This window comes from Crocodylus siamensis, chromosome 5, assembly GCF_052110815.1.
Source record: "Crocodylus siamensis isolate JL-2025a chromosome 5, ASM5211081v1, whole genome shotgun sequence".
In the NCBI taxonomy this organism is placed as follows: Eukaryota; Metazoa; Chordata; order Crocodylia; family Crocodylidae; genus Crocodylus; species Crocodylus siamensis.
The window spans coordinates 175,770,636-175,792,817 of NC_143399.1; the positions used below are offsets into that span (position 1 = coordinate 175,770,636).

The 22,182-nt window shown below is 41.9% G+C and overlaps 1 protein-coding gene across 2 annotated transcripts in view; it reads left to right on the forward strand.

Annotated features, from left to right (window-relative positions):
* The first annotated feature begins 13,679 nt into the window (after positions 1 to 13,679).
* Positions 13,680 to 22,182, forward strand: part of STAM (signal transducing adaptor molecule) — a 56,928-nt gene continuing 48,425 nt past the window's right edge. The window contains exon 1 of one of the 2 annotated variants that reach the window (XM_090047234.1): positions 13,680 to 13,987. In XM_090047234.1, the coding sequence (XP_089903360.1) occupies positions 13,948 to 13,987 (40 nt within the window). In that variant the 5' untranslated portion in view covers positions 13,680 to 13,947. The remainder of the gene's footprint in view (positions 13,988 to 22,182) is intronic. The other variant, XM_090047232.1, reaches the window with a different exon arrangement.

The window sequence follows — 22,182 nt, forward strand, 5'->3', positions numbered from 1 at the left end:
AACGTTTGTTCACCAGAGTGCCCCAAGGGATGACGAGATCAAATGGTCATAAAGTCCTGCAAGACCGTTTCAGGCTGGACATAAGGAAGAATTTCATTATTGTCTGAGCCCCCAAGATCTGGAACAGCCTGCCATTGGAGGTGGTTTAAGCACCTACATTGAACACCTTCAAGAGTAAATTGGATGCTTATCTTGCTGGGATCCTATGACCCCAGCTGACTTCCTGCCCTTCGGGTAGGGGGCTAGACTCAATGATCTTCTGAGGTCCCTTCCAGCCCTAATGTCTATGAAATCTGTGATACAGCTATAAGCACAAATATGAAACCAAATGATAGATTTGAGGGATATTTATATTAAAGTGATGTGAATATCCCGTTCTTGTGGGGTTTGGCATTTCTACCCACAAATATTTATTATTGCAAGTTGCCTGACATACTCATTTTGCATAATTCTTTTCTTTATGGGCTACTGAATGACACTTTTTAATTTTCCAAGTGATTTTTTTGTACTGTCTGGCTCAAATACATTGGCTCAGTCTAGTTTTACAGCATACAGGTTGTAGGGTACTAGCATCCCTGCAGAGCACATGGGCTAGCTGTGCCTGGGGGATGAAGTTCAAGTTCAGATCTCATTCCTGCAAACATACACAAGATTAGCTCCGTAAGTAACTCCACTGACCTTCATGGGATTGCTTATGTGAGTAAAAGTAAGCTCAAGAATAATTTCCAGCATTCTAATTATTATCTTGTATAAATATCTTATTCTCAAAGTCCATTCCTCTGCCCCCATACAATTAATAAACCATTTTTATCTTTGTATACACAATTAAAGTCACTGCTACTTTATCAGGTATATTCTAATAATGATTTTCTGTCATGCAGCGTTTTATAAGGCGGGCTGGCAACCTCCTTATTTCAGTAGCTGTGAAAAACAACTCTTCTAATTTTCACTATTATTTCAACCATAACTTTTTAATATTACAGGCTCCAGTGCTAAAAATGTATTCATCATCAGTTCCTATGGCACATCAATCCTTATTTCTTCTTTATATTTATTTAAAGTATTTAACTGTTAAGTATTTAACTTGGGAAGAGAATAGTGCCCAAACACAACTCCTATTAAAGTCTATGGAAATACTCTAATTTTCTTTAATAGGAGATGGACAAAGTAGAAAGAGGAGGTTAATTTTAACTTCAGCATTGGTTGAAGTCTTGTTCAGGTTACCAGCCAAGGAAACTGACCGCTTGAGTATACTACATCTGTACTTGGTTTGTGGTCACTTACAGAACAGGTGTTGGTGACAAAAAAAGAACCAAGACAACTGGTTGCACGATGGCAATATCAGTAAGGATCCAAAGAGTGAGAAAATAAAGGAGATAGCTCATTCAGTGAACGTATATCTATAACATTTTAGGAACCACTAGATTATTCAAAGTTTTGTCAGATTTAAACGTAATTTATGTTTCTTGCTTACACTTTCTTTCAGAGAAAGTTTGTGTCCTGTATAGAAAAAACAGCTCTGTAAAATGGATTTAATCATTAAATTTGGAAAATTAGAAACTTTATTTAGTGCTTCTTAAGTAGTTTCTAAAACTGCTTTATCTACTAAGTAGTAAAAAAGGATCAGCATTATTGAGGTTCTAGGATCTGCTGAAATAATATACAGAAGGTAAAACTGGATGGAGCTTTAGATGTCCAGCTAGTCTGTGCAGCTTGCCTTCCATAGCCCTAAAAACTTGACACAGCATTCAACATAAATATGTTTGACCCGGCAATTTAGGATTCCAATAGATGACAAAAGTAACATCGCTCACATCGTAAACCACATCATAATATGCCTGTTAAAGTCAAATATTTTATTGGTTACATCACCAATAGGTTGTTAAAAGCAAATATTTTATCTAAACCAGCACTTTTTTCTGCTTGTGAATTACTGTCAGGAGATTTGGGCTTCAATGAATTTGTCATACGGAATGATTTGTTGAAATTTTAACACAAACATATTTCTGTGTATGACTTTTTAATTCATGGCTTGCTATAAATATTGCTTTGATTATGGAAAGATGGCTCATTTAAACTGTCCCCTGATAAGGTAAGCATAAATCTTAAAGCCAGGTTTATGGTGCAAATATTTTAAAATATGCATTGCATTCTATGAATATACTGTAAAGTTTGCCAACTTCTAGGAGTATCCTAGCTCAAGGTCCTGATACATAATTAATGTTGTAATTCTAGCATAATTCACAGTGTCATAGATTTAAGGTAAGAAGGGAGTACTGAGATTATTTCGGTTGCATCTACACATGTGCTTTACCACAGAGTGGGCTAATTAGCTTTGGTGTAAAGTGTCATTGTCTACACAGGTGCAAATATTAGGGTGCAGTAAACTAATTAACTCCACCATAAGATAGTACTGTCCTCGATAGTACTATTTTACAGAGGAGTAATTAACTGCAATCAAACACGTGTGGATGGTGACCGCAGGCGTATATTGTGCCTGGTCAATCCAGTCAGCTGGAGGCCAGATTCCTGTTTCCTGCCAGCCCCTCCACCATCCAATGCCACCACCTGGAGGCTGGGGCTGACTCCCTGGGCCCCCTGCCAACCAGGGTCTGCTTCATCCCAGCTCAAATTGCTGCCGTCCTAGGCACATGTGTAGATGCTGTGCCCAGGAGTAGTTTGCAAAGTGCTTCAGAGTTTATTGTTTCACCTTAACTGCAAGTATAGATGCACCCAGTGTCTAACTTCCTGTAAAGGCCATAGAAATATTCTGTATTAATATACGTAATAGATATTCTTAGCAGGCTTGCCTTTTGGACCTTGATTTGAGTCCCAGGCTTGAAATCTTGCTGTTTTGATTGGTGGAGCTCATCCACCAATCAGGAGGCAGCAAGAGGAGTTAAGTCATGCCTCTTTGCTGAGGGGAGGGAGGAGGAGTTGTCCCCTGGCCTGATTGCAGACTGCAACACTCAGGTCCAGAAGACTTCACGGGCAGAGCCCTGGAGCATAAAAGGAGCTGTGTGCCCAGCATGAGGGGAACACATCTGGGACAGAGAAGAGAGAAGAGTGGGGCTTAGAAGAGCTGAGGAGAGCTGCAAAGCAGGGCAAAGCAGAAGCCCAGAAGCACCCCTGAAGACTTCCATCAGTGGGGAACAGCAGATGGCTCTAGCAGCTAAGCTCTCGGTTTGCAGCATGGCACATGGTGTCCAGATCCTGGGAACTGCATGAGGTGGCGTGGGTCTGCAACCTCTGGTGTGCGGCCAGAGACATGGTGCACAGGATGGTGCATGGAGTAGGACCTTTGGAGCGCTTGGGCAGCTCAGGTCCTTAACCCCCAGAATGAGGCTGGGAGCTCAGTGCAGGAGGTGCAGCACAGAGGGTCCAGAAGCGGACCAAGCCTGGTGCTGTAGGAGTCAGCCCAGGCCTCTGACCCATAGCAAAAGTTTGAGTCCAGATAGCCGGATGGTGATCGGGCTATTCAGCCAGCAGACAGTGCCAAGCCAGAGAACCCAGAAGCCCTGCATAGTGACAGGGAACAGCGACCCCCCACCCCCGAAGCCCACTGTAGGTGAGAGAGCAGCCTGGTGCAGAGGACAAGGGCCACCCTCCAGGCCTGGGAGCCATGAGTTGCAGGGAAAAGAGGATTCCCACAGGGGAGGGGGAGTTCCCCCCTCGTTAGTTAAGGGCTCCTGAAAGGGGAGGGCCCCTCTAAAGTTACCAGCTTCTTTGTAGGTCTTGGGAAAAGCCTGAAGGCATTGGAGTTTCCCCTTGGGATTGAGTTTGTGTTTGGGGTTCTTGCGCCATAAGTGGTGTGATGTCATGCCTTATATTTTGTGAACTCTAATGTTGTAAATTAGTAGATGAGTAGAGTCCTAGGGCTCGGCTGGGACCCCCGTTGCTATTATTTCACCTGTTGTTCATTTGTATTTATTTGTGGCTTATTTATTGTTCACCCATACTTATCCATAGTTTATCTGTTGGCTATCTATGTTTATTTTGGGGTTTATCTGTTTCAGATCAGATACTTACCTATGACTTACCTGTATCTGGAGCACTGGTATAAGGTTTTATGGCATTCACCCAGAGGGTATTGTTTATATTATTGTTTAGATAGCTTGTAAATATATATATATATTACATATGTTTATATCCGTGTTTCTTTTCCTTGTGATAAGTTAATGTAAATAAATATGTATATCGTTAAGTCCCCTGACTGATCATTAAGTCCCCTGACTGTCCTGGCCTGGTTCTATAGGGACGGAGGGAAACTGAGCCGTCTGCAGTTGCCCCACAGCACACCTGCCAGCTAACAATCCCCTTCAGTTGGAGAAGGGGAGTATATGCCCTAGTTACCTGGGCTACCTTAGGTATGGGAAATATTGTTAGTATGAGAATATACATTGTATGGAAAGACATTTTTTAACTGATAAAAGAAAATAGTTGAACATGATGAGTGATTAACTCATGTGGCTATATGTATCTGTAAGATTTGGGGCAAATAAGTTAGCAGGGATGGAAAAATACTAGGCACATTGGGATAAAAACATTCTATCCTTTTACACTTTTGAAGATAACACTTAAACAGTCTCATTCTATAGGACTTAAAACATCTAAGTGTTGACTGCAACTGAAAGAAATTTCCTGTTAGCCATATTACTGTGCAATTATTCAACGTCTCCTCTAAAACACGTGACACTGGCAACTCTTGAAGAGAGGACATAGAATTAGATGTACCATTGTACATCTAAAAAGGTAAAGTAAAAGAAGAGTATTAATGAATTATAGGAAGACATGCCTGAATCTAATAACAAAATGTACAAAAGAAGTTGTGGCACCACTTCAGACAGAAATGCGGTGGTGAGTGATGAAGTAAAAGCAGTGACCAAGAACAAGACGACTGTGGCAAATAAAAAAAACAGCCAAGGAGGCCAAGAAAATAGTGACAGAAGCCAGGAAAAAAACCTTTGAAGACCTATACAATGGACTGCAAACAAAGGAAAGTTAGAAGGACACATACCCCCTGGCAAGGGCTTAAGAAAGGCAAACCTGAAATACTAGGGAAGTATAATACATACAAGATGAGGGAGGTAAGATATTAACAGAACCAAGAAAGATCAAGGACAAGTGGAGGAGTTATTCTGAAGGACTCATTAAAGAAGAGTACCATAGGGAGGAATACTGAAAAGTTCTGGTAAATCTAACCCTGGTCAAATTAATAATAGAGAAAGAAGTAGTGGATGCCCTTGGTAAGATGAAAAATTGGAAAGCAGTAAGGCTGGATGGAATACCAACAAAGGCATGGAAAGTATTCTGATGTGAAGATGTATATTTCCTTATCAGGTTCTGTAATAAGTTCAAGTTACGTAAGAAAATGCTGGATGTGCTGAGAAAGACCTTTATAGTCCCTAATTTTTGGCAGAAATGGTATAAGTACTATCCTGCTGCAGAGTAAATAGTTTACTCTAGCCTAATAAGGGCACATGTGTAATGTGCGACATTTAGTGCACAGCTAATTAGTTTACTGTATAGTAAATGTCTCATGTAGATGTGTCCACTAAGTCTACTCTTTGCCAGAACCGTGGAGGGATGGGTTATATCATGTAACAATCGGTATCAGACACTGCCATGACAAGACACAACTCTACTTAGATTCAAAAGTAAGAAACACATTAGGTGAAATAAACATGTTTTGCGCAGATATTAACTTAAAATTATTTCGGCTTGTAAGAAGAAAAAGTAAAACTGAATCGTATATGTGCATGTAAGTATTAAGTTTTTTCAAAGTAGTGACTAAGAATCATTACTACCAGATGACTATGCAGTGGTCTATGTGAAAAATGCTGGTGGTTTTAGTCAGTTGCATAGTGGCAGGTGTCCATAGTTCAATAATATCTGCCATAACTGGCATCTATTGTCAGTCTTGCTAAAGAAACCAAGGAAATTGATGAACTTCTACTTCATGTCAAGAGATGACCCCTCTAAACAGGTTTCCAATATATTGTCAGAGTATTTTAATGATCTCTGTGGAAATATTAAAACAGGAAGCTCTAAACTGAAATTATTTTGCAATTTTAAAAATATTTTCATTCCTTTTATTCCAAAGGTCATCAAAAACTACATACATACAGTATCACTAAAGTTCAACCACTTCTACGGTGAGAATAATGTGTAATCAACATTCAGAAGCTTCAAAATAGTGAAGGAAGGGGCCAATTTTGCCCTAGGACAATGAGCGGGTCTAGGATTTTGAAAAAGGTGGTACAGATGGTGTGGTACATCATCACATATGACACAATGCATATTTTTATTGAGTTGAAAAATGATAAGTTTTATTAATACGCTAGTGGCCTAGGGCTATATTATTCAGTTTAAGATTGGAGTAAAAACAAATATAAATTTATTGGAATGCGCATGCGTGTGTACATGTGTATACTTATGTACATATACATATATAATGCACACGCACGCACACACAGAGTGCATGAGCAGGAGAGAACACAACAAACTACGCAAAAACAATCAAAATATGTTGTTTCACTAGTCCTTCCATAATTAGAATTAAATAGGCATCTCTTTTCAGATTTATAAAGTAAAATGTAGCCTTGTTGAGTATCTTGATAGTGCATCCAATGCATCATTGAAAGTTATTTCCACACCTGAGTTAATATTTTTATCTAAAGTAAAAACAGTCTGCAGGACTGTGAAATCAGAGTTACATTACCAGCAGCAGCTAACAGACAGCAGAATTGCAGAAGAAAGGTTAGCCTGGATAAGTTAAGAATCAAGATTGTTAAAAAGGAGAGAGGGTCATTAATGCCTATGGAATGAAGAATTTAGAAGGAATCAAGTAGCTTATAATGATCCAGGGAGTCAATTGACTTTGTCTGCTGTATGAATAGAAATGCTGCTGCCACTGACAGGCAGTTGGTTTTAAAATCTGAGTAGACCAGGAAACAAAATAGGGGGTGGAACTGCATCCTTGCACCTTCCCTGGATCCACCCCTGTCTAGCACAGACCAACAAACCTTTTCTCTTAAACTGTCATGAGGATTTTACCTTTATGGAGAACGTCCAAAAGTTTGGTTTCATAAATCTTATCTGGCCTTGTGTGATAAACTGCTTCATACCAAAAGTATCCAGCTCAAGAAGCCACATCACCCTGGGTAGAACTGCAGCCTGGGATTTCAGAGAACCTGATACTTAGACCAGCAACCTGTTTCTTCTGGTTTTAAAGTGCTACCAGTAAAGCTTAAACAGACACGGTTGTTAACCCAGTAAACTAGGGACACTGATATTAACTTAGGAAACTTCATATATGCTAAATTTACAGTCACCACCTTCAAAAACGTTCTACTTTTGGTTAATAGCATTTGAAGTATTCCCTAAGTCCTCTTTTAGTAAGATCAGGGAATACTTTAAATACAGAGGTAAATTATCAAGATATGTAAGACCATTTCATTTAAAAATAAAAAAATTAATTCTTACTATGTTTTACTACTAAAAGGTTTCTGTCAAAAATGACAGGCAAAACATTAATGTCTGCTTTAAAAATATTATTTTCTTATATTGCTGCTATAAGCATCTATGAAGCGGAGATGGAAGGAAGGCAGACTGCAATGTGAAATGACAAGTATTCTTTGATGGTTAACAAACAGAAAGTCAGAAGAGCTCCACCAGCAGAGAATTTCATAGTTTCATAGTTGTTTCATAGTTGGTAGGGTAGGGTCAGAAGGGACCTGAGCAGATTATCAAGTCCAACCCCCTGCCATGGCAGGAAAGAGTACTGGGGTCAAATGACCCCAGCAAGGTGTTCATCCAGCCTCTTTTTAAAGACCACTAGGGTAGGAGCCAGCACCACTTCTCTTGGAAGTTGGTTCCAGATCCTAGCCCCCCTGACAGTGAAGTAGCGCCTCCTGATATCTAGCCTGAATCTACCCTCTGCCAGCTTGTGACCGCTATTTCTTGTCACTCCTGGGAGTGCTCGGAGGAACAGGGACTCTCCCAATGCCTGCTGGTCCTGGCCCCCCTGACTAGTTTGTAACAGGCCACTAGATCCCCCCTCAGCCTTCTCTTCTGGAGGCTGAACAGGTTCAGGTCCCTTAGCCTTTCCTCATAGGGCCTGCCCTGCTGCCCCCTGATCATACGAGTGGCCCTCCTCTGGACCCTCTCCATGCTGTCCACATCCCTCCTGAAGTCCGGCACCCAGAACTGGATGTAGTACTTCAGCTGCGGCCTGACCATTGTTGCATAGAGTGGGGGGATCACCTCCTTGGACCTGCCTGAGATGCATCTGTGGATGCATGACAAGTTATGGTTGGCCTTCCTGACCACATGCACACACTGTCAGCCCATGTTCATATTGGCCTCAGTAATGACTCCAAGTTCCTCCTCTGCCTCTGCACTGACGAAAGAGAGTTTCCCAACGTGTAGGGCTGCTCCTGGTGCTTCCTCCCCAGATGTAGTACCCTGCACTTGTCAGTGTTGAAACCCATCCTGTTCTCAACTGCCCATTACTATAGCCTGTCCAGATCCGGTTGCTGCCTATTTCTTCTTTCTAGTGTGCCCACTTCACCCCACATCTTAGTGTCATCTGCAAATTTGAACAGGGTGCATTTTACCCCTGTGTCCATGTTGCTGATGAAGATTTTGAACAGTGCGGGCCCGAGGACCGAGCCCTGCGGAACCCCACTGCCCACATCCCTCCAGGTAGAATAAGACCCGTCCACCACCAGAGTGGCCCAGAGTGTTTTCCTTCAACAACCAAAACTGCCTTTCTTTTATTGCTCTATTAATAAAAAGAAGCAGCTACTAACCCTTACATAAAATATTAAGATTCAGTGTTATATGAAGTTTGACATAGGTGTTTCAAAGTCTTTCTAATTTCTGGGACCTTGAGAATAGATATCAACCTTCATCCAGGATTTTTAAAAACAGACTTGCGGGGGCAGGGGTTGTCACAAATCGTGATATTTGTGTGACATTTCTTAAAGTGTAAGGATTTAAACGTAGCTTTGAAATATACTTTAAAGTCCAGTTTTCAGACACTGATAAATGATGGTTCCTTCTTCACTAGATGTAGAATATCCCACAAAATTCCCACAAAATGAATAGATCAGGGAAAGCCACATATATTCTTGCCATGTCCTGCAACAAGTTTTCAACATATGTCATGACTTTACAATTTATTATCCCATATCTCTTTGTTTTTAGAAGCAACTTTATTTCACTCAGAAGGGGAATTATCTAGCTTCCAATGAGATCTAACACTATAGACCTGTTAAGGCCTGAGATAACAGTACTTTAATGTACCTTATATTTTATAAGAAATGCCATTTTAGAAAAGTGATTTTTAAATAATACCTTCTTCACATGTACATTACAAGGAAAAAAAATACAGAAATACAAAAAAATTCCAGTAGTTTTTCTGTAACATGGAAGGCATATGTTTCCATGAGTTAGTCTTTTCTTTAAGATGCCACCCTGCCCTGTCTTCTGCCAAAGTTCAGACTAACATAGATAATTAGCTCTCTATAACTTGGAAGCAATTTTTCTGTGACAGGTTGTTATAAAAATCATGGCTGCCTGAGGCTTCTCTGGGGCTAGAATATTAGTTTAAGGCTGGAAAGACAGATTAATAGTCAAAGAGCAGTCAAAGATCCATGAAAAATAGGGATAGCATATTATTCTGCATTTTATCGCATGCATCTTATTGTCAGTGAAGACACACATATACATACCCAGAAACATTTCAAACCGATTAGTCAGCAGGAATTGAATAAGCTGCATGAATAATTAACTGAATATTATTAATTAAATACTAGCATCTGCATAAACAGTTCTAAACAACAGGTGAAGTATGGCAAACATATCATAGATCCCTGGGCTAACAGTCTGTAGACATTTGTGTGTAGAAGAATGGTAACTCTTCAGCAGTTTTTCTAAAGGATTTTGTGAAAGCCTATTTCTGGCATATGAGACCACATTCGTAAATCACAGACACTGACTGAATGGGGAGAGAAATAACATAAATTTGGGGCCTGACTGTATAAAGCAGGGAGGTGCTGGAACTTAATTTTTAGGAGCCTGAAGGGGAATCCAAGACCCTTAGTGGGTATATAAGTACCCTATATAGTGCATGAGAAGAATCAGATTCTCCAAAATGATGATCTTGACAATCAGCACAGTGAACTGGAGCTGCCTGAAGCTGTCCAAGAGGACAGGCTAAGCGCGCACATGGAAGAGTCTTAAATCTCACCATGCTCTGGAACCTGGACATCGGCTGTAAGCACTAAGCAGGTATCTTAGTCCGTAGCAGGATCCATAGCCTAGAACCCTCTCCTGAATGAAAGCACCCAAAAATATTATTTTAAGAAATGAAGCAGGTTTACTGTTGTCTTTCAAAGCAGAAGTATTTGAGGAGTATTTGTATTTGTATAAGTATTTGTATCTTTCACCTCCCCGAAGAGTATCATACCATCAACGTCTTGAAGCTTCACATTCACTCTGTTGAGAAGGCCAATGATACTGACTAAATACCAGTCAGATAAGTAAAACCTTGTCCTTTTTCATTCAGAAGGAAGTCAAGAGAAAAGAAAAAGTGTTTCAGGGTAGCATCTGTGCTTAATCATCAAACTATTGTAAAATAGATGACATCTCCAAATTTTCTAAAATGGCCGTAAACTGCTTAAATTGAAGCCTCTACTCTAAATTTGATGAAATTCACAACTTCTTGACACAGTCCATCCCTGAGAACTTGAACAATAAGAGCTTCTTAATGCATAATGCAGTGGTAATAAGTTATGCCCACATCATATTCTTCAGTAACATTCTGGTTTACTAGTGCCACTTTCCAGTTTTAGTTTCAATCATGGATGGGGCATTGTCTGTAGTGACACAAATGGGAGATGCCCATGTCATGCTGTTTGCCTCAACTGCACAGCATTTGTCTTCAACATTATTATGTCACACTGCCATTTCAGACATGCTGACCTTGAGTAAATGCAGACTCCTGAGCAAACTATGTACAGAAATCTCAACATGCAGTCTTTGAAAGTTTACCCTTCTTTGCTGTTTCATGAGCCACAGCAAAACTGATCAATGTAACTTTGTTGCCTCAGACAGCCCTTTTAAAAACTGACTTTTGCCATAAGGCTTTTCGCAACAGCTCTAGTTGTAACTTTTGACAGTCACTGACAAACTCATTGTAAAAACTATGATTTGTATTGTAATGCTATTTTTATGTTTTACTCCTTTATGACTGATATATTTTGCTTGGAAATTAAGCAAAATACTTTATCTCACTGTGCCATAGCAAAGTAGGTTTCATTCCATTTTTCCTGCTACCGAAGTTTCCTGAAACTTGGTCAAGAATAATACTTGTACCATTTCAGGACCAACATACATGAAACCTGACTACTCAATGACTTAGGCCTACAGCCACATTTTGGCAAGCCCACCAACCTGTCTGCTACCAAGGTTGTTGCTAGCTACTGATGTTCGGGGTCCTCAAAAGTTTCGCCACTGAAGCCTATTTCAAAGGGATAGTTCTGCACATAACTAGCCTGACTGAAAACTTGGATGTGCTCCCTACAAGTTTTCCTGTCAAATAGAGTGGCTGTGGCTCAATATTTATTGCACAAACTTATTAAAACACGGGCTGCATCAAAGGGGCTCACAGGGTGTAATTTAGGAACTAATTTTAATCTAATGATTAAGACACTGGGTTCCAAGCCCTACTTCTTGGAGTGTTTTATGTTAAGCAGCCATAGGAAAAAATACTAAAACAATCCCAGGAAGAGGGTTTACAATCATCTTCTCTAGCTAAGGGCCGTCATCACTAGTATTTACAATCATTCTCTCTGGTCCAATACTCAAGTCGAATATTGACTGTCTTCTACCAGGTACAGTAGCCTATAGCCTGTGGATTGGGAGAATTCTCCTGGGAGTGTTCAATATCCCTTCAGACTGATGGCAAGTGTTCTAACCACACATAAGTAGTGCACCACCAACTTGTTATTCAGTCAAAAATTTACTGGAAAACTCTCCCTATGGCAGAGAAAGACCTAGCTCTTGGATCCCTATTTGGCCAAGGCAAATTCTGGGGAAGTTTTGGTTATACACAGAAGAGCTACACATACCTGCGGAATTTTGAAGTCACACATAAAAGTACCTGATGAATTTCAGCAGCCCCTGATATTTGGAAGCTAAGAAGGGATTTTTGGATGCCAATTTTAATAGAATCATAGAAAATTAGGGTTGGAAGAAACCTCTGGAGGTCATCTAGCCCAACCCCCTGCACAAGGCAGGGCTACCCCCAGCTAGATCATTCCAAACATGGCTTTGTTGACCTGGGCCTTAAAAACCTCCAAGGATGATTCCACCACCTCTATAGGTAACCTCTCCTAGTACTTCACCACACTCCTGGTGACAAAGTTATTCCTAACATCCAACCTAAACTTCTCTTGCTGCAATTTGAGAATATTGCTTCTTGTTCTGCCATCACTGAGAGCAGTCTCTCTCCATCCTCTCTGGAACCACACTTCAGGTAAAGTCTATTAAAACCCCACTTAATATTCTCTTGTCTAGACTAAATAAGCCCAGATCCCTCAGCCACTCTTCATAAGTCACATGTCACTGCCCTCTGCTGGACTCTCTTCCACTTGTCCACATCTTTTCTGTAGTGGGGGCCCCAAAACTGGACTCCAGATGTGGCCTCACCAGTGCTGAAAAGAGCACAGTAATCCCTTCCCTTGACCTGCTGGCAGCACTCCTACCAACGCAGCCCAGGATACCATTAGCCTTCTTGGCAACAAGGGCACACTAGTGGCTCATATTCAGCTTATTGTCCACTGAAACCCCCAGGTCCTTTTCTGCAGACCTTTTTTCAGGCTTAGATACCAATTCTACGTAAGAGCTGCTTTGAAGTATCAAAGTCTTATTAGTTGGATGCTTTTGCAATGTATTTTAACTGTGGGATTCCTGCTTTGATGAAATTAGTATCAATTTCGGGTTCCCCCCCCATGCATTTTGTTCCCATTTATTTTCTTGTAATGCCAGCTGATACATCTCCTTTAGGACCCTCCCCTTCTTTCTACCCTTTCTTTACCAACAGCTGCGCACCCAGCCAGCTAACCAGTGCTGTACTAAAAGCTCTTGAAAGAACAAACTGGCTGAGCCTCGCACGGCAAAGCCAGGCGCAGATGTAGATTATCCGGGGATATCATACTCGTGATGAAGTCACGAAGCTTGATGGGGCCACACCTAGGAAGGAGTCTCGTGATCAACTATCTGAGCATTACTCCCTATCATATGGACAGTGACTAGTCGTCACAGTCCCGCCAACACGTCGCTAAGTCTGGATGCAGGTCTGGGCAGCCCAGCGTCACTCCTATGCAGGAACCCGCTGCTTTGGGAACTAGCTACTTGCTGCCCCGTGAAACCCGGATCGGCCCCCTCACTCCTGCCAGGCACTGGAGACAGCTCGCTGCAAAGGGAAGCCAGCTCTGTGCCGCAGAGGCAAACCAAACAGCAACTAGCACCCTCACTTCTACCCCACACCAAGCAACCTAGCCGGGCCCACACTGCGCTTGCGCGACCTGGAGGGCAGGATTCCTCCTTTATCAGGGTCGTAGCTGCCCCCGCGTGCCTGAGGGGCCTCAGCGTCGACCAGCCGGAGGCTCCCACCAGCAAGCCCCGTGTGGGCCGGGCAGACGCCGCCGTTGCCCTGGGGCAAGAAAGCGGTGAGGCTATGGTCCCAGTCCCTCGGCGTCGGTGCAGAGCCTGTGGGACAGGCAGGCAGGCAGCGCGGTGAGCAGCCCCGCTGTTCCCAGCATGCCGCGCGGCGCTGGCTCGGGTGCCGGGGGCGGCGGCTCCGCAGCTGTACCCTGACTGGGAGGAGCGGAGTGAAGTGAAGGCCGCTGCCGGCCCCGGCCCATAGCGCTCTCCGCCATGCCGCTCTTCACCACCAACCCCTTCGACCAGGACGTGGGTGAGTGGCCCCGCTCCCCGCGGGCCTGGGTACGGGATGCGGCCCCGGACCCACGCCCGAGGGAACCACCCCGCACAGTCTGCGCGGGGTCCGGGCAGTGGGGTCCTCGCCCGCCCGGCTGGGCAGGTCTCTCGCGGGCGGTAGTGGTGTGGGTCAGTGATGCCGAAGATGCCCTGCTGCGCAGTGCAGTGAGAGCGGGGTAGAAACCTCCTGTGGGGCAGTTACACATTTCTAAGCACTAACCTTATAGCCGGCCGGCTTCTTTTTAATAGGTGGAGTCTCCTTTTTACCGTGTGCCAGTTAGTTAACAAGTGCAGCTGGTCTCAATGTACTGTGGGATTTACTAGTTGGATGTGTAATATGTGAGACAGCGGGGACTTTGGAGGTGCGCTGGTTCTGGTGAGAGGGCAAGCTTAGCTAGGAGTTATTGCCAGCCCCTTGCCACAGCTGTCTTCTGAAATGAAGCTGGTCTCTCGCATGTGACTAATGTCAGCATTTCTGTAAAAGCATCAGGAACGTTCAGTGCTAAACAGGTACATTTACCCTCAAGAAAACAGTACATGGGGCATATTGGGGGCATAACTTGCCTTAAAAGCCATACTTTTCAGTCTGTTGTGGTTTGGTATTCCTTTAAATCTGCCCCGGTGCTGGTCTCAAAATAGCAATAAGCACATTGTAATATTAAATATTGACAACCCCATTCTTTATAGCAAATAATTGCTTCATTAGTGAGTTTAGTCATGGTCACGTCATATCCCAGAAGCAATTATAGGGAGTGTTCATGTTAAAAAGCAATATTAGAAAAACAATTTTATTTTTTAAATGCTATCCAGGAGGTGAAAACAAAGAAAAGATTGCAGCATCTGCTGGTTTTCGGTGATTCACCAAAGACTTGACATCTTGGTAACTCTGGTGCGAAAGTATGAGAATGAGTAAGGCAGTCATGTTGTTTCGTGTCTGGATTTGCCCCATGTTTGCATATGTTCTGTACTTCACCATTATAGTTCAGTTTTATACTAGGTACTCTTACAGTTTCAAGCACAGGTATCAGAGGCAGCTATAGGGTAAGATGTAAGAGAGGAATTAAATGTCTGCAAATTAAGCACCACAGTGCTTAAGGGGAGGTGTCTGGTGACTTTAGTGGACTCTAGAACTCTATATTAAATGCCTAATTTCCTTATATAATACATGGAAGGGGTTATGCTCAGAATGGGATCCAAAACAGCCATCAGGAATTGCCTCAACTTAGTGTACAAGAAAGGCTACACATTGGCACATGTCCTAAGCAACTCATTTGGATTTATAGCCAGAACTCTCTCATGAAGGTAGTTTCTTATGCCTATGTATTTAAAGAACTGAGTACTGGTTGCTTTAAAAAAAATTATGTGATTGGAGGAGATGGTGATTATGATGGTGAATAGAGGGAGTGCCCTTTTTAGGTAATAGCTTAGTGGCTAGATCCCCTGGCCCAGAAATAGCTCCTTCATTTGTCTCCCTCTTTCCAAGAGTTAAGCATTATCATGGGTTGGGGAACATTTTTTACCCTGTTGAAATTGTGTTGTACAGGAAAATATTCAAGGTTCATTAAGCCAGAGAGGGGAAGCAAAAAGTAGCCTGATTCTACCTTAGCCCTTAATCTAGCCCTGGTAGAGGGGATCCTGGAGCTCCGGTCCCCACTTCCCAAGACAGTTTCTGTATTTTGGTCAATGACATTTTAATGTAAAACAGAAAAACAGATTGGGGGAAAAGGGACTAGACAATAGGATCCCCTCTCTGAGTGCTATAACAGCTAGCCTGCAGAGTCATGCTGTTTTTCTCTGACCCAGTGCTTTTTGCATTCTCTCCTGCACATTAGCACAGCCTCAGCAGGAAAGGTGAAAAGCACTCCTCCCAGAATATTGTCTAGTCCCTGGATATGACAGTCTTAGGAGGTGGGGGAGATAGGAGTTTGAATGTCCTCAAGATGAGGAAATAGAGCTGAAGTCTTCCTCTTTTTAGATAAGGGTTACTACTACCACTGCTTCTCTGGTCATCTCTTAAAATAAGACATTTTGTATGTGGAAACTGATCCTGTCAATGCTTGTCACGTGCTCTGAGAGTCTAGCAGATTGAGCCTTTCAGAAAACATAAGCAGAGGAATATGAAGTTTCTGACTTCCAGCTGTGCTTAGGTGTTAGCTACATACTGTCAGGGCTAGGCTGGTGTAGAAAATGCTCAGAAAATGTTCTCTTATTGTGGAAATGAGGGTCAGTAAGTGAAATGAATAGTGTCTGTGGTCTTGAGAAACTTTTAATATTATGTTGCTAATGTTTAATTCTTTTCATGTTTTTATGATTTGCATTATTTAAGACAGAGAGTTCTTGAAGTTTTGCAGGGCATGGAGCCTGTCTGGTACGTGGGTTGGATTTTGTGTATGGCCAGTCCATCCCGACATGCAGCACACGCTGGCGTTGAATTGGGGCTTACTGTGTATGGGGTGCTTGCTGCATGGGACACCCTGCGTGGCCTGATCTGGTCTGCAGAACAGCTCAGTGACCTGATTGGTTGATGGGGCTGAATGAATTTGACATCTCTCCATTAACCAAACAGCAACTAGGTACCAGAACAGATTCTCACAGGACAGGTATAAAGGAAGACGCTTATATGCTATTAGGAGCACATTTATCACAGAACAGTCTCTCCATTTGTGACCTCCAGTGTCCTCATCCTCAAGTGGAATCTACCCAACAACTTTAAAAGATGCACTTGGGAACAAAAATTCATAAGCTGGCTGGACATTAGGAACCAAGGACTTTACACTGATATTGGTTTTGTGGCCTGTCCTAGCCTACCTGATGTCTAAGTTCTCCCCACAGGAAAGAAACGCCCACCTCCCTTTTGATAGGCCTCTCTCTCAGTAATCAACTTCTTTTCTTCAGCTACTTGTGTCTGCTACTCCTGGAAATTCCCTCTCCCCTCTTAAAACTGTTTTACAATAATCAATTTGGTAATAAGTAGTATTATTAATACTAGTTTTATTTTTACTATGCTTTGTTGGCTCTCAGTGCTCAGACCTGATGAAGAATGCCTTGCACACAAGTTTGTTTGACTGTGTCCCAATTATACAGTTGGTCCAATAAAATATATTTCCCTAAGAAATAATGTAAGAATTGTCATTTACTGGGTCAGACAATGGGTCCATCTTGCCCAGTGTCCTGTGTCACACAGTGGCAGAGAGTAGATGCTGAAAGGGACTGTGAACAGGGTATGACGAGGGTTTTTTTTTTTTCCATTGTTCCTCTCCGGCTTGCAGCCTCCAGCACTTAAGGTAATCCTTTCCCCTTACTTTGATCACTATGCTATTAGAAGAGGAGAACCACCACGGTCTTCTCTTCTGGTTGCTTGAAAAGGCAAGACTGAATCTCTTGTTTCCAAAAGGGATTTTTTGGCAGATGTGGCACAAATTAGCCCTCCACCCTGTGAGAGAACCACTCCTATCCCCTTATTCTGCCTGATCTTGTGCTCTTCTTTCTGCTCCCTGCCCTATCTTCTGCTTTGCTACTTGCCCCTCCCCAGTCTGTTGCATGTTCTGCACAGTGCACAAGTGCTACTTGTGGTATATGTGCTGCAGGTTTGCCACGCCTGGCATGGGTGACTAATCTTTAGGAGATGTTTGTGGCTGTGAACCCTCTTCTTGGATGGTCATACAAGAGGTTCCTAAGCTTCAGAGAGGAGGTTTTTCAGACACCTATCTTTTTTCTCTTTCCCATTGGCTAGTTTAGGTGTTCTCCAGCTCAGTGTGCTTGCTGTTGTGAATTTTAGACCTAGGTTCCTACATTCCATACCATGTATGGGAAAGCTAGGTGCCTAATTCAGGTTTGGGGATTTCAGTGCTGAGATGAGGTAACTAAATATTAAGTGAGGCAACAGTGAACTTCAGTCACTACTGCTTGATTTTGTGGAAGGTTTTTAGATGCTATTATAGTGATGCCCAGTGCCACTTTAAGACCAGGGCTCCTTTATGGTAAGGTGCTGTTCACTGGGTCATTAGCATCAGTACTGAGCAAGTAACTTCCTAAAGGTACCTTGCTCTTCCATCATCCCATGTTTTAGATTATCTGCTTTATAAGCAACATTAAAGGGTATTGTGGGCTGGGGATCATTGAAATACAGTGGGAGAGAGTTATTGACCCACAATGTGTACTACCTAGACGAGAGGCAAAGCAAATGAGATACAGCATACAAACAAAATGCTGACTTGCAAATGCTAAGTTAGTCTAATTTTCCTTTTCTTTTTCTTTGCTTTCTTTGGGGAATTGGTTGGTCGTTTTGGGAATATTTTTCATTCTCTGGGTTTGACTAAAAGTCAGAAGGAAGGGGGTCAGGAGGCCTGGAGGGAAAAGAGAGAGAGAAGAAATAAAGTACCTGGAGAGCTGGTGGAGAAAGGCAGAGATGAAAAGGCTAGTTGGTGGAGGTTTAGGGAGGATAGTGTGGACAGCCACTCAGCAGAAGGGGGAGAGTAACCTAAGTAGGGAGGTTGCCAAGTTTAATCATAATTAGAATAAAACAGTAAATCAGGAGTGGCCAGTTTGTGGCATGATGCCAAAGTGGCACAGGCAGCCATTTGTGTGTGGCATGGAAAAGACTGGGGAGGGAACAGGTAGCACAATGGCAGATAGAGCAGACAGAAGAACCTTGGATCAGACAAGGAGCACAAGGTAGGAGGCAGCTTGGTTGGGGAGCACAGAGCAAGGAGCAGAAGGCTGAGCAAAAGATCAGGGAAGGGAATTAGTGGCATTAGAAGAGGGTGCAGACTGATGTGAGACCTGCCGAAAAGTTTGGGCTCTATTGCAGTAAATCATCGTTTAGTAATGTTTTTTTCTATTTGCATCTTTGAATTATTTACTTAGAGATTTATTCTGCAAATCTGTTTAAATTATATTCCGTCCGGTGTAGTTATTCAGATTTTTGATTTCAATGTTTAAAATGAATCGCTTACTAGATAACCAACTTTTTTTACAGTTTAGATGAAAGGGCCATAGGATGAAAATTCAAAATTACTTTTAAGTGTTTCAGATTTCAGAAAAAATTTAAATAAAGTATTCCCATTAAAATATTCTGTATAGCAAAACTGACAATAACAACATTTGAACAAAAGTGCCACAACAATTGTAAATGATATAGATAGAGCCATGTAGTGATCCCTGGTAATGTCTCTGACAACCAAGAGCTCACAAATCTACAAAAAATGCCAAAGGTAGTGTTAGGGTTATACTGTAGCTGCAAAAGTCTTTGTCCCACAGAGATACCTAATACAGTACCATCCATGTCATCCTAAGCCTTATTTATAAAGCTTAAGCTTACAAGCTACTTCTTATGTATGTGGAATTAGAGGGAATTCATTACTAATATCTTATTGAAGCTCATGATGAAGGATTATTATTCATCATGTTGGCTAAATACTTTTGTTATAGTAAATTTAGGCTTTAACATAGGCATATCTTTTAAAATTTTATTTTATTTTAAAAAAACCACTTTTTAAAATAATTGTTTTTGTTTTAATTATAATAGTATTAATTTGCATTTATAGTAGTCCAGAATAAAAGACGAAGGAAGCAGTGAATGATGTGTATTAGACAGTGACTTTTGAAGTTCTCTCCTGAATTTGTTTTTGCTGCCTGGATTCTTCACTTCTCAAACACGAGATTGGTGGGGGAATTGAGATATCACGTATTGCAGGGGTTCCTCATAGGAAGAAAGGAGGAAGTGGCAACTGATAGTTGTTGGGGAGAGAACAGCAAGTGCTCTCAGTTAATTGGTATCGCTGCTGGAGTTCTACTTGTTACTTCCATGTCTCTTAGAATGATCTTTTTCACATAAGAGACAATAGCAATGTTTAGAGTAGATGTCTAAATATTTACTGTGATCTGATGGGTATAAATCAGTGGTTCTCACGTTGTTATGGTTAGGGCATCCCTCTGCCACATTAAGAATGTCTTGTTATCCCTGGTTGACAACCACTGTTGGTGCTGCCTCAACTTAGCTCAGTGTTTCACTGCTGGGTTTTGCTGCCTCCAGATAAAATTGCCATGTGCCTCATTCACAGCCAGCCCAGAAAAGGCTGTAGCACATACACGTGCTCTTGCATTAGGGCTGTAACCAGGCAAGAGCTGACTTGTACTGTGTAGACTTTCCCAGTCTAGTCCCTCCTGTGCTTTTCCAAGAGACAGGCACATAGATCACTGTTTCCAGGAGGAGAGTGGAAAGGGTTGGACTGGAAAGGCCTACAGCCAAGCCAGCTGCTGCTTTTAGGCTGATGAGAGCCCTAATGCAGCAGGAATGCACACAGGGTGGTTTTGCTTGGCTGCTGCCACAGTGTCAGCTTGTCTTGTGTCACAGTTGTCTTGTGACACCCTTGAGGGGGACCTCACAACACCCAGCTGAGAATCACTGATGTAACTAGTTCAGTCATTGAACCCATTATGCAGTTGCTCACAGTAAAATATGGTAGCTTTTAAAATAGCTGTTTCTTGGTTACTTTCTATATTTTCTTTTTTACATGTTGACTATTTTGAGTCCAGATACTTTGCACAGTCCATACAATAGCTAGCGCATCTAGTCTGTACCCAGAAGGCAGTGGTGATGCAAGAAAGCATATTGATTCTGGGGAATTCAAGAGGGTCAGCTGAAGAGGGGCTGTGCTTCTGTGTAAAGGACTGAACTGTTTAACTAGTGAGAGCTGGATTTGGAGAGTAATTGGAGAGAGGTGAATACTTTTGAGACTTTATCATTCCCCTTTTAAAAGATGCATATTTCTAGATAACAGGCAATGCTTATTTGGTCAGTACAGACACATTTTTTTTTCATTTCTACAGCTGAAAAATGAAAAAAAAATCCAAATGAAAAAGAACAATGTAATTAAAGCATTATTAAGCCCAACCTGACACACAGTGTCTCCCTCTTGTAAATGTTTTCTTTCTTAGCAACCCTTTCTGTAAATTGAATGTTTTGCCCCACACCCTGGCATTAGTAGAACTGCGTTATTTAAAGTTGTGTTCCAGAGAGGGCTTCTTCTGAGTGTGTTCTATCAGTAACACAGTTTTTGTCCAGGGAGAGTACCAACTTCAAACCACTGATCATCTTGGCTTTAGCAGGTAACCTTCATAAGAACCAAGAATGGTCTTTCAACTTGATAAATACAAAATCAGATTCTAGCTTAAAATAAGAGGATGCATAGCAGGCTTCATGTCTCTTGGTTCCTCTGCTCCCTTTTGAACCATCTCTGATGGTATTTGAAGTCTTGGTCCATATAATGAGAGCCTGAGGATACTCCTGTCTTTTGGTCCTGATTTTCCTGATCCACGTAATTAACAGAGACAGCTATTTTCATATTTGGTACTAGTCATCCTTCCTGCTATTTTGTAACCTTTGTACCTGCTTGGAAGAGTGGATTCCAAAGATTCTAAGTTTTGGGGTTTGTTTTTTTTTAATGAAATGGGTATGCTTTTTTTTTCCTCTCAGCTGGCCTACTGCTTATGGTCTTAGCATTGGCTTTTGAGTCCCCTTGGTCTTCATTTGGTAGAGTTGACCGCTTTGAGTAATATCTATCTTGGCTAGGGACTAGGTCATATACTGGGCCACCTGGTCACATGTGCTCTGAATGAATGACTTCAGCTGGTCTCAAATCATCTGAGTCAGTGACTAGGGCCTGCTTTATTTCAGGCCAGCTGGAAGCATGTGGCTGGCTTCCTTTGAAAAATGTTATGGGTAGAAATACAGTGAAAATGAAATTGGTTACTCGTTTGTGAAAGTTAAGTTGCAGATGTATTAAGAAAACTGATCTGTGGGTCATCACTCAATGTGAGAGAAGTAGAAGGACTGTTTGCAGCAGTGAGGCTATTAAAATTGCAATTCCTGTCCACAGCAGCATAGCTTTATTGAAATTGGTATGGTTGACAGTGGCACAGAAGAGCATCTGGGAGTGCTTTTCTTCATGATAAATTATAAGAGCGCTAATGTAATGCATCACTGTGTGGCTAACACGTCAAAAGTCTAGCATAGAGTAAACCAGACATGCTGGTTTTCTTGCTCATCGTTTGTCATTTAAAAGCAGTAAAGTTAACTACCTTTAATTAAAGTGTTGCAAAACACTGTTTAACTGAGACTGCTGGGCAGCTGGTAACCTTGTATAGTCTTTTAGGTTCACTAACACAATT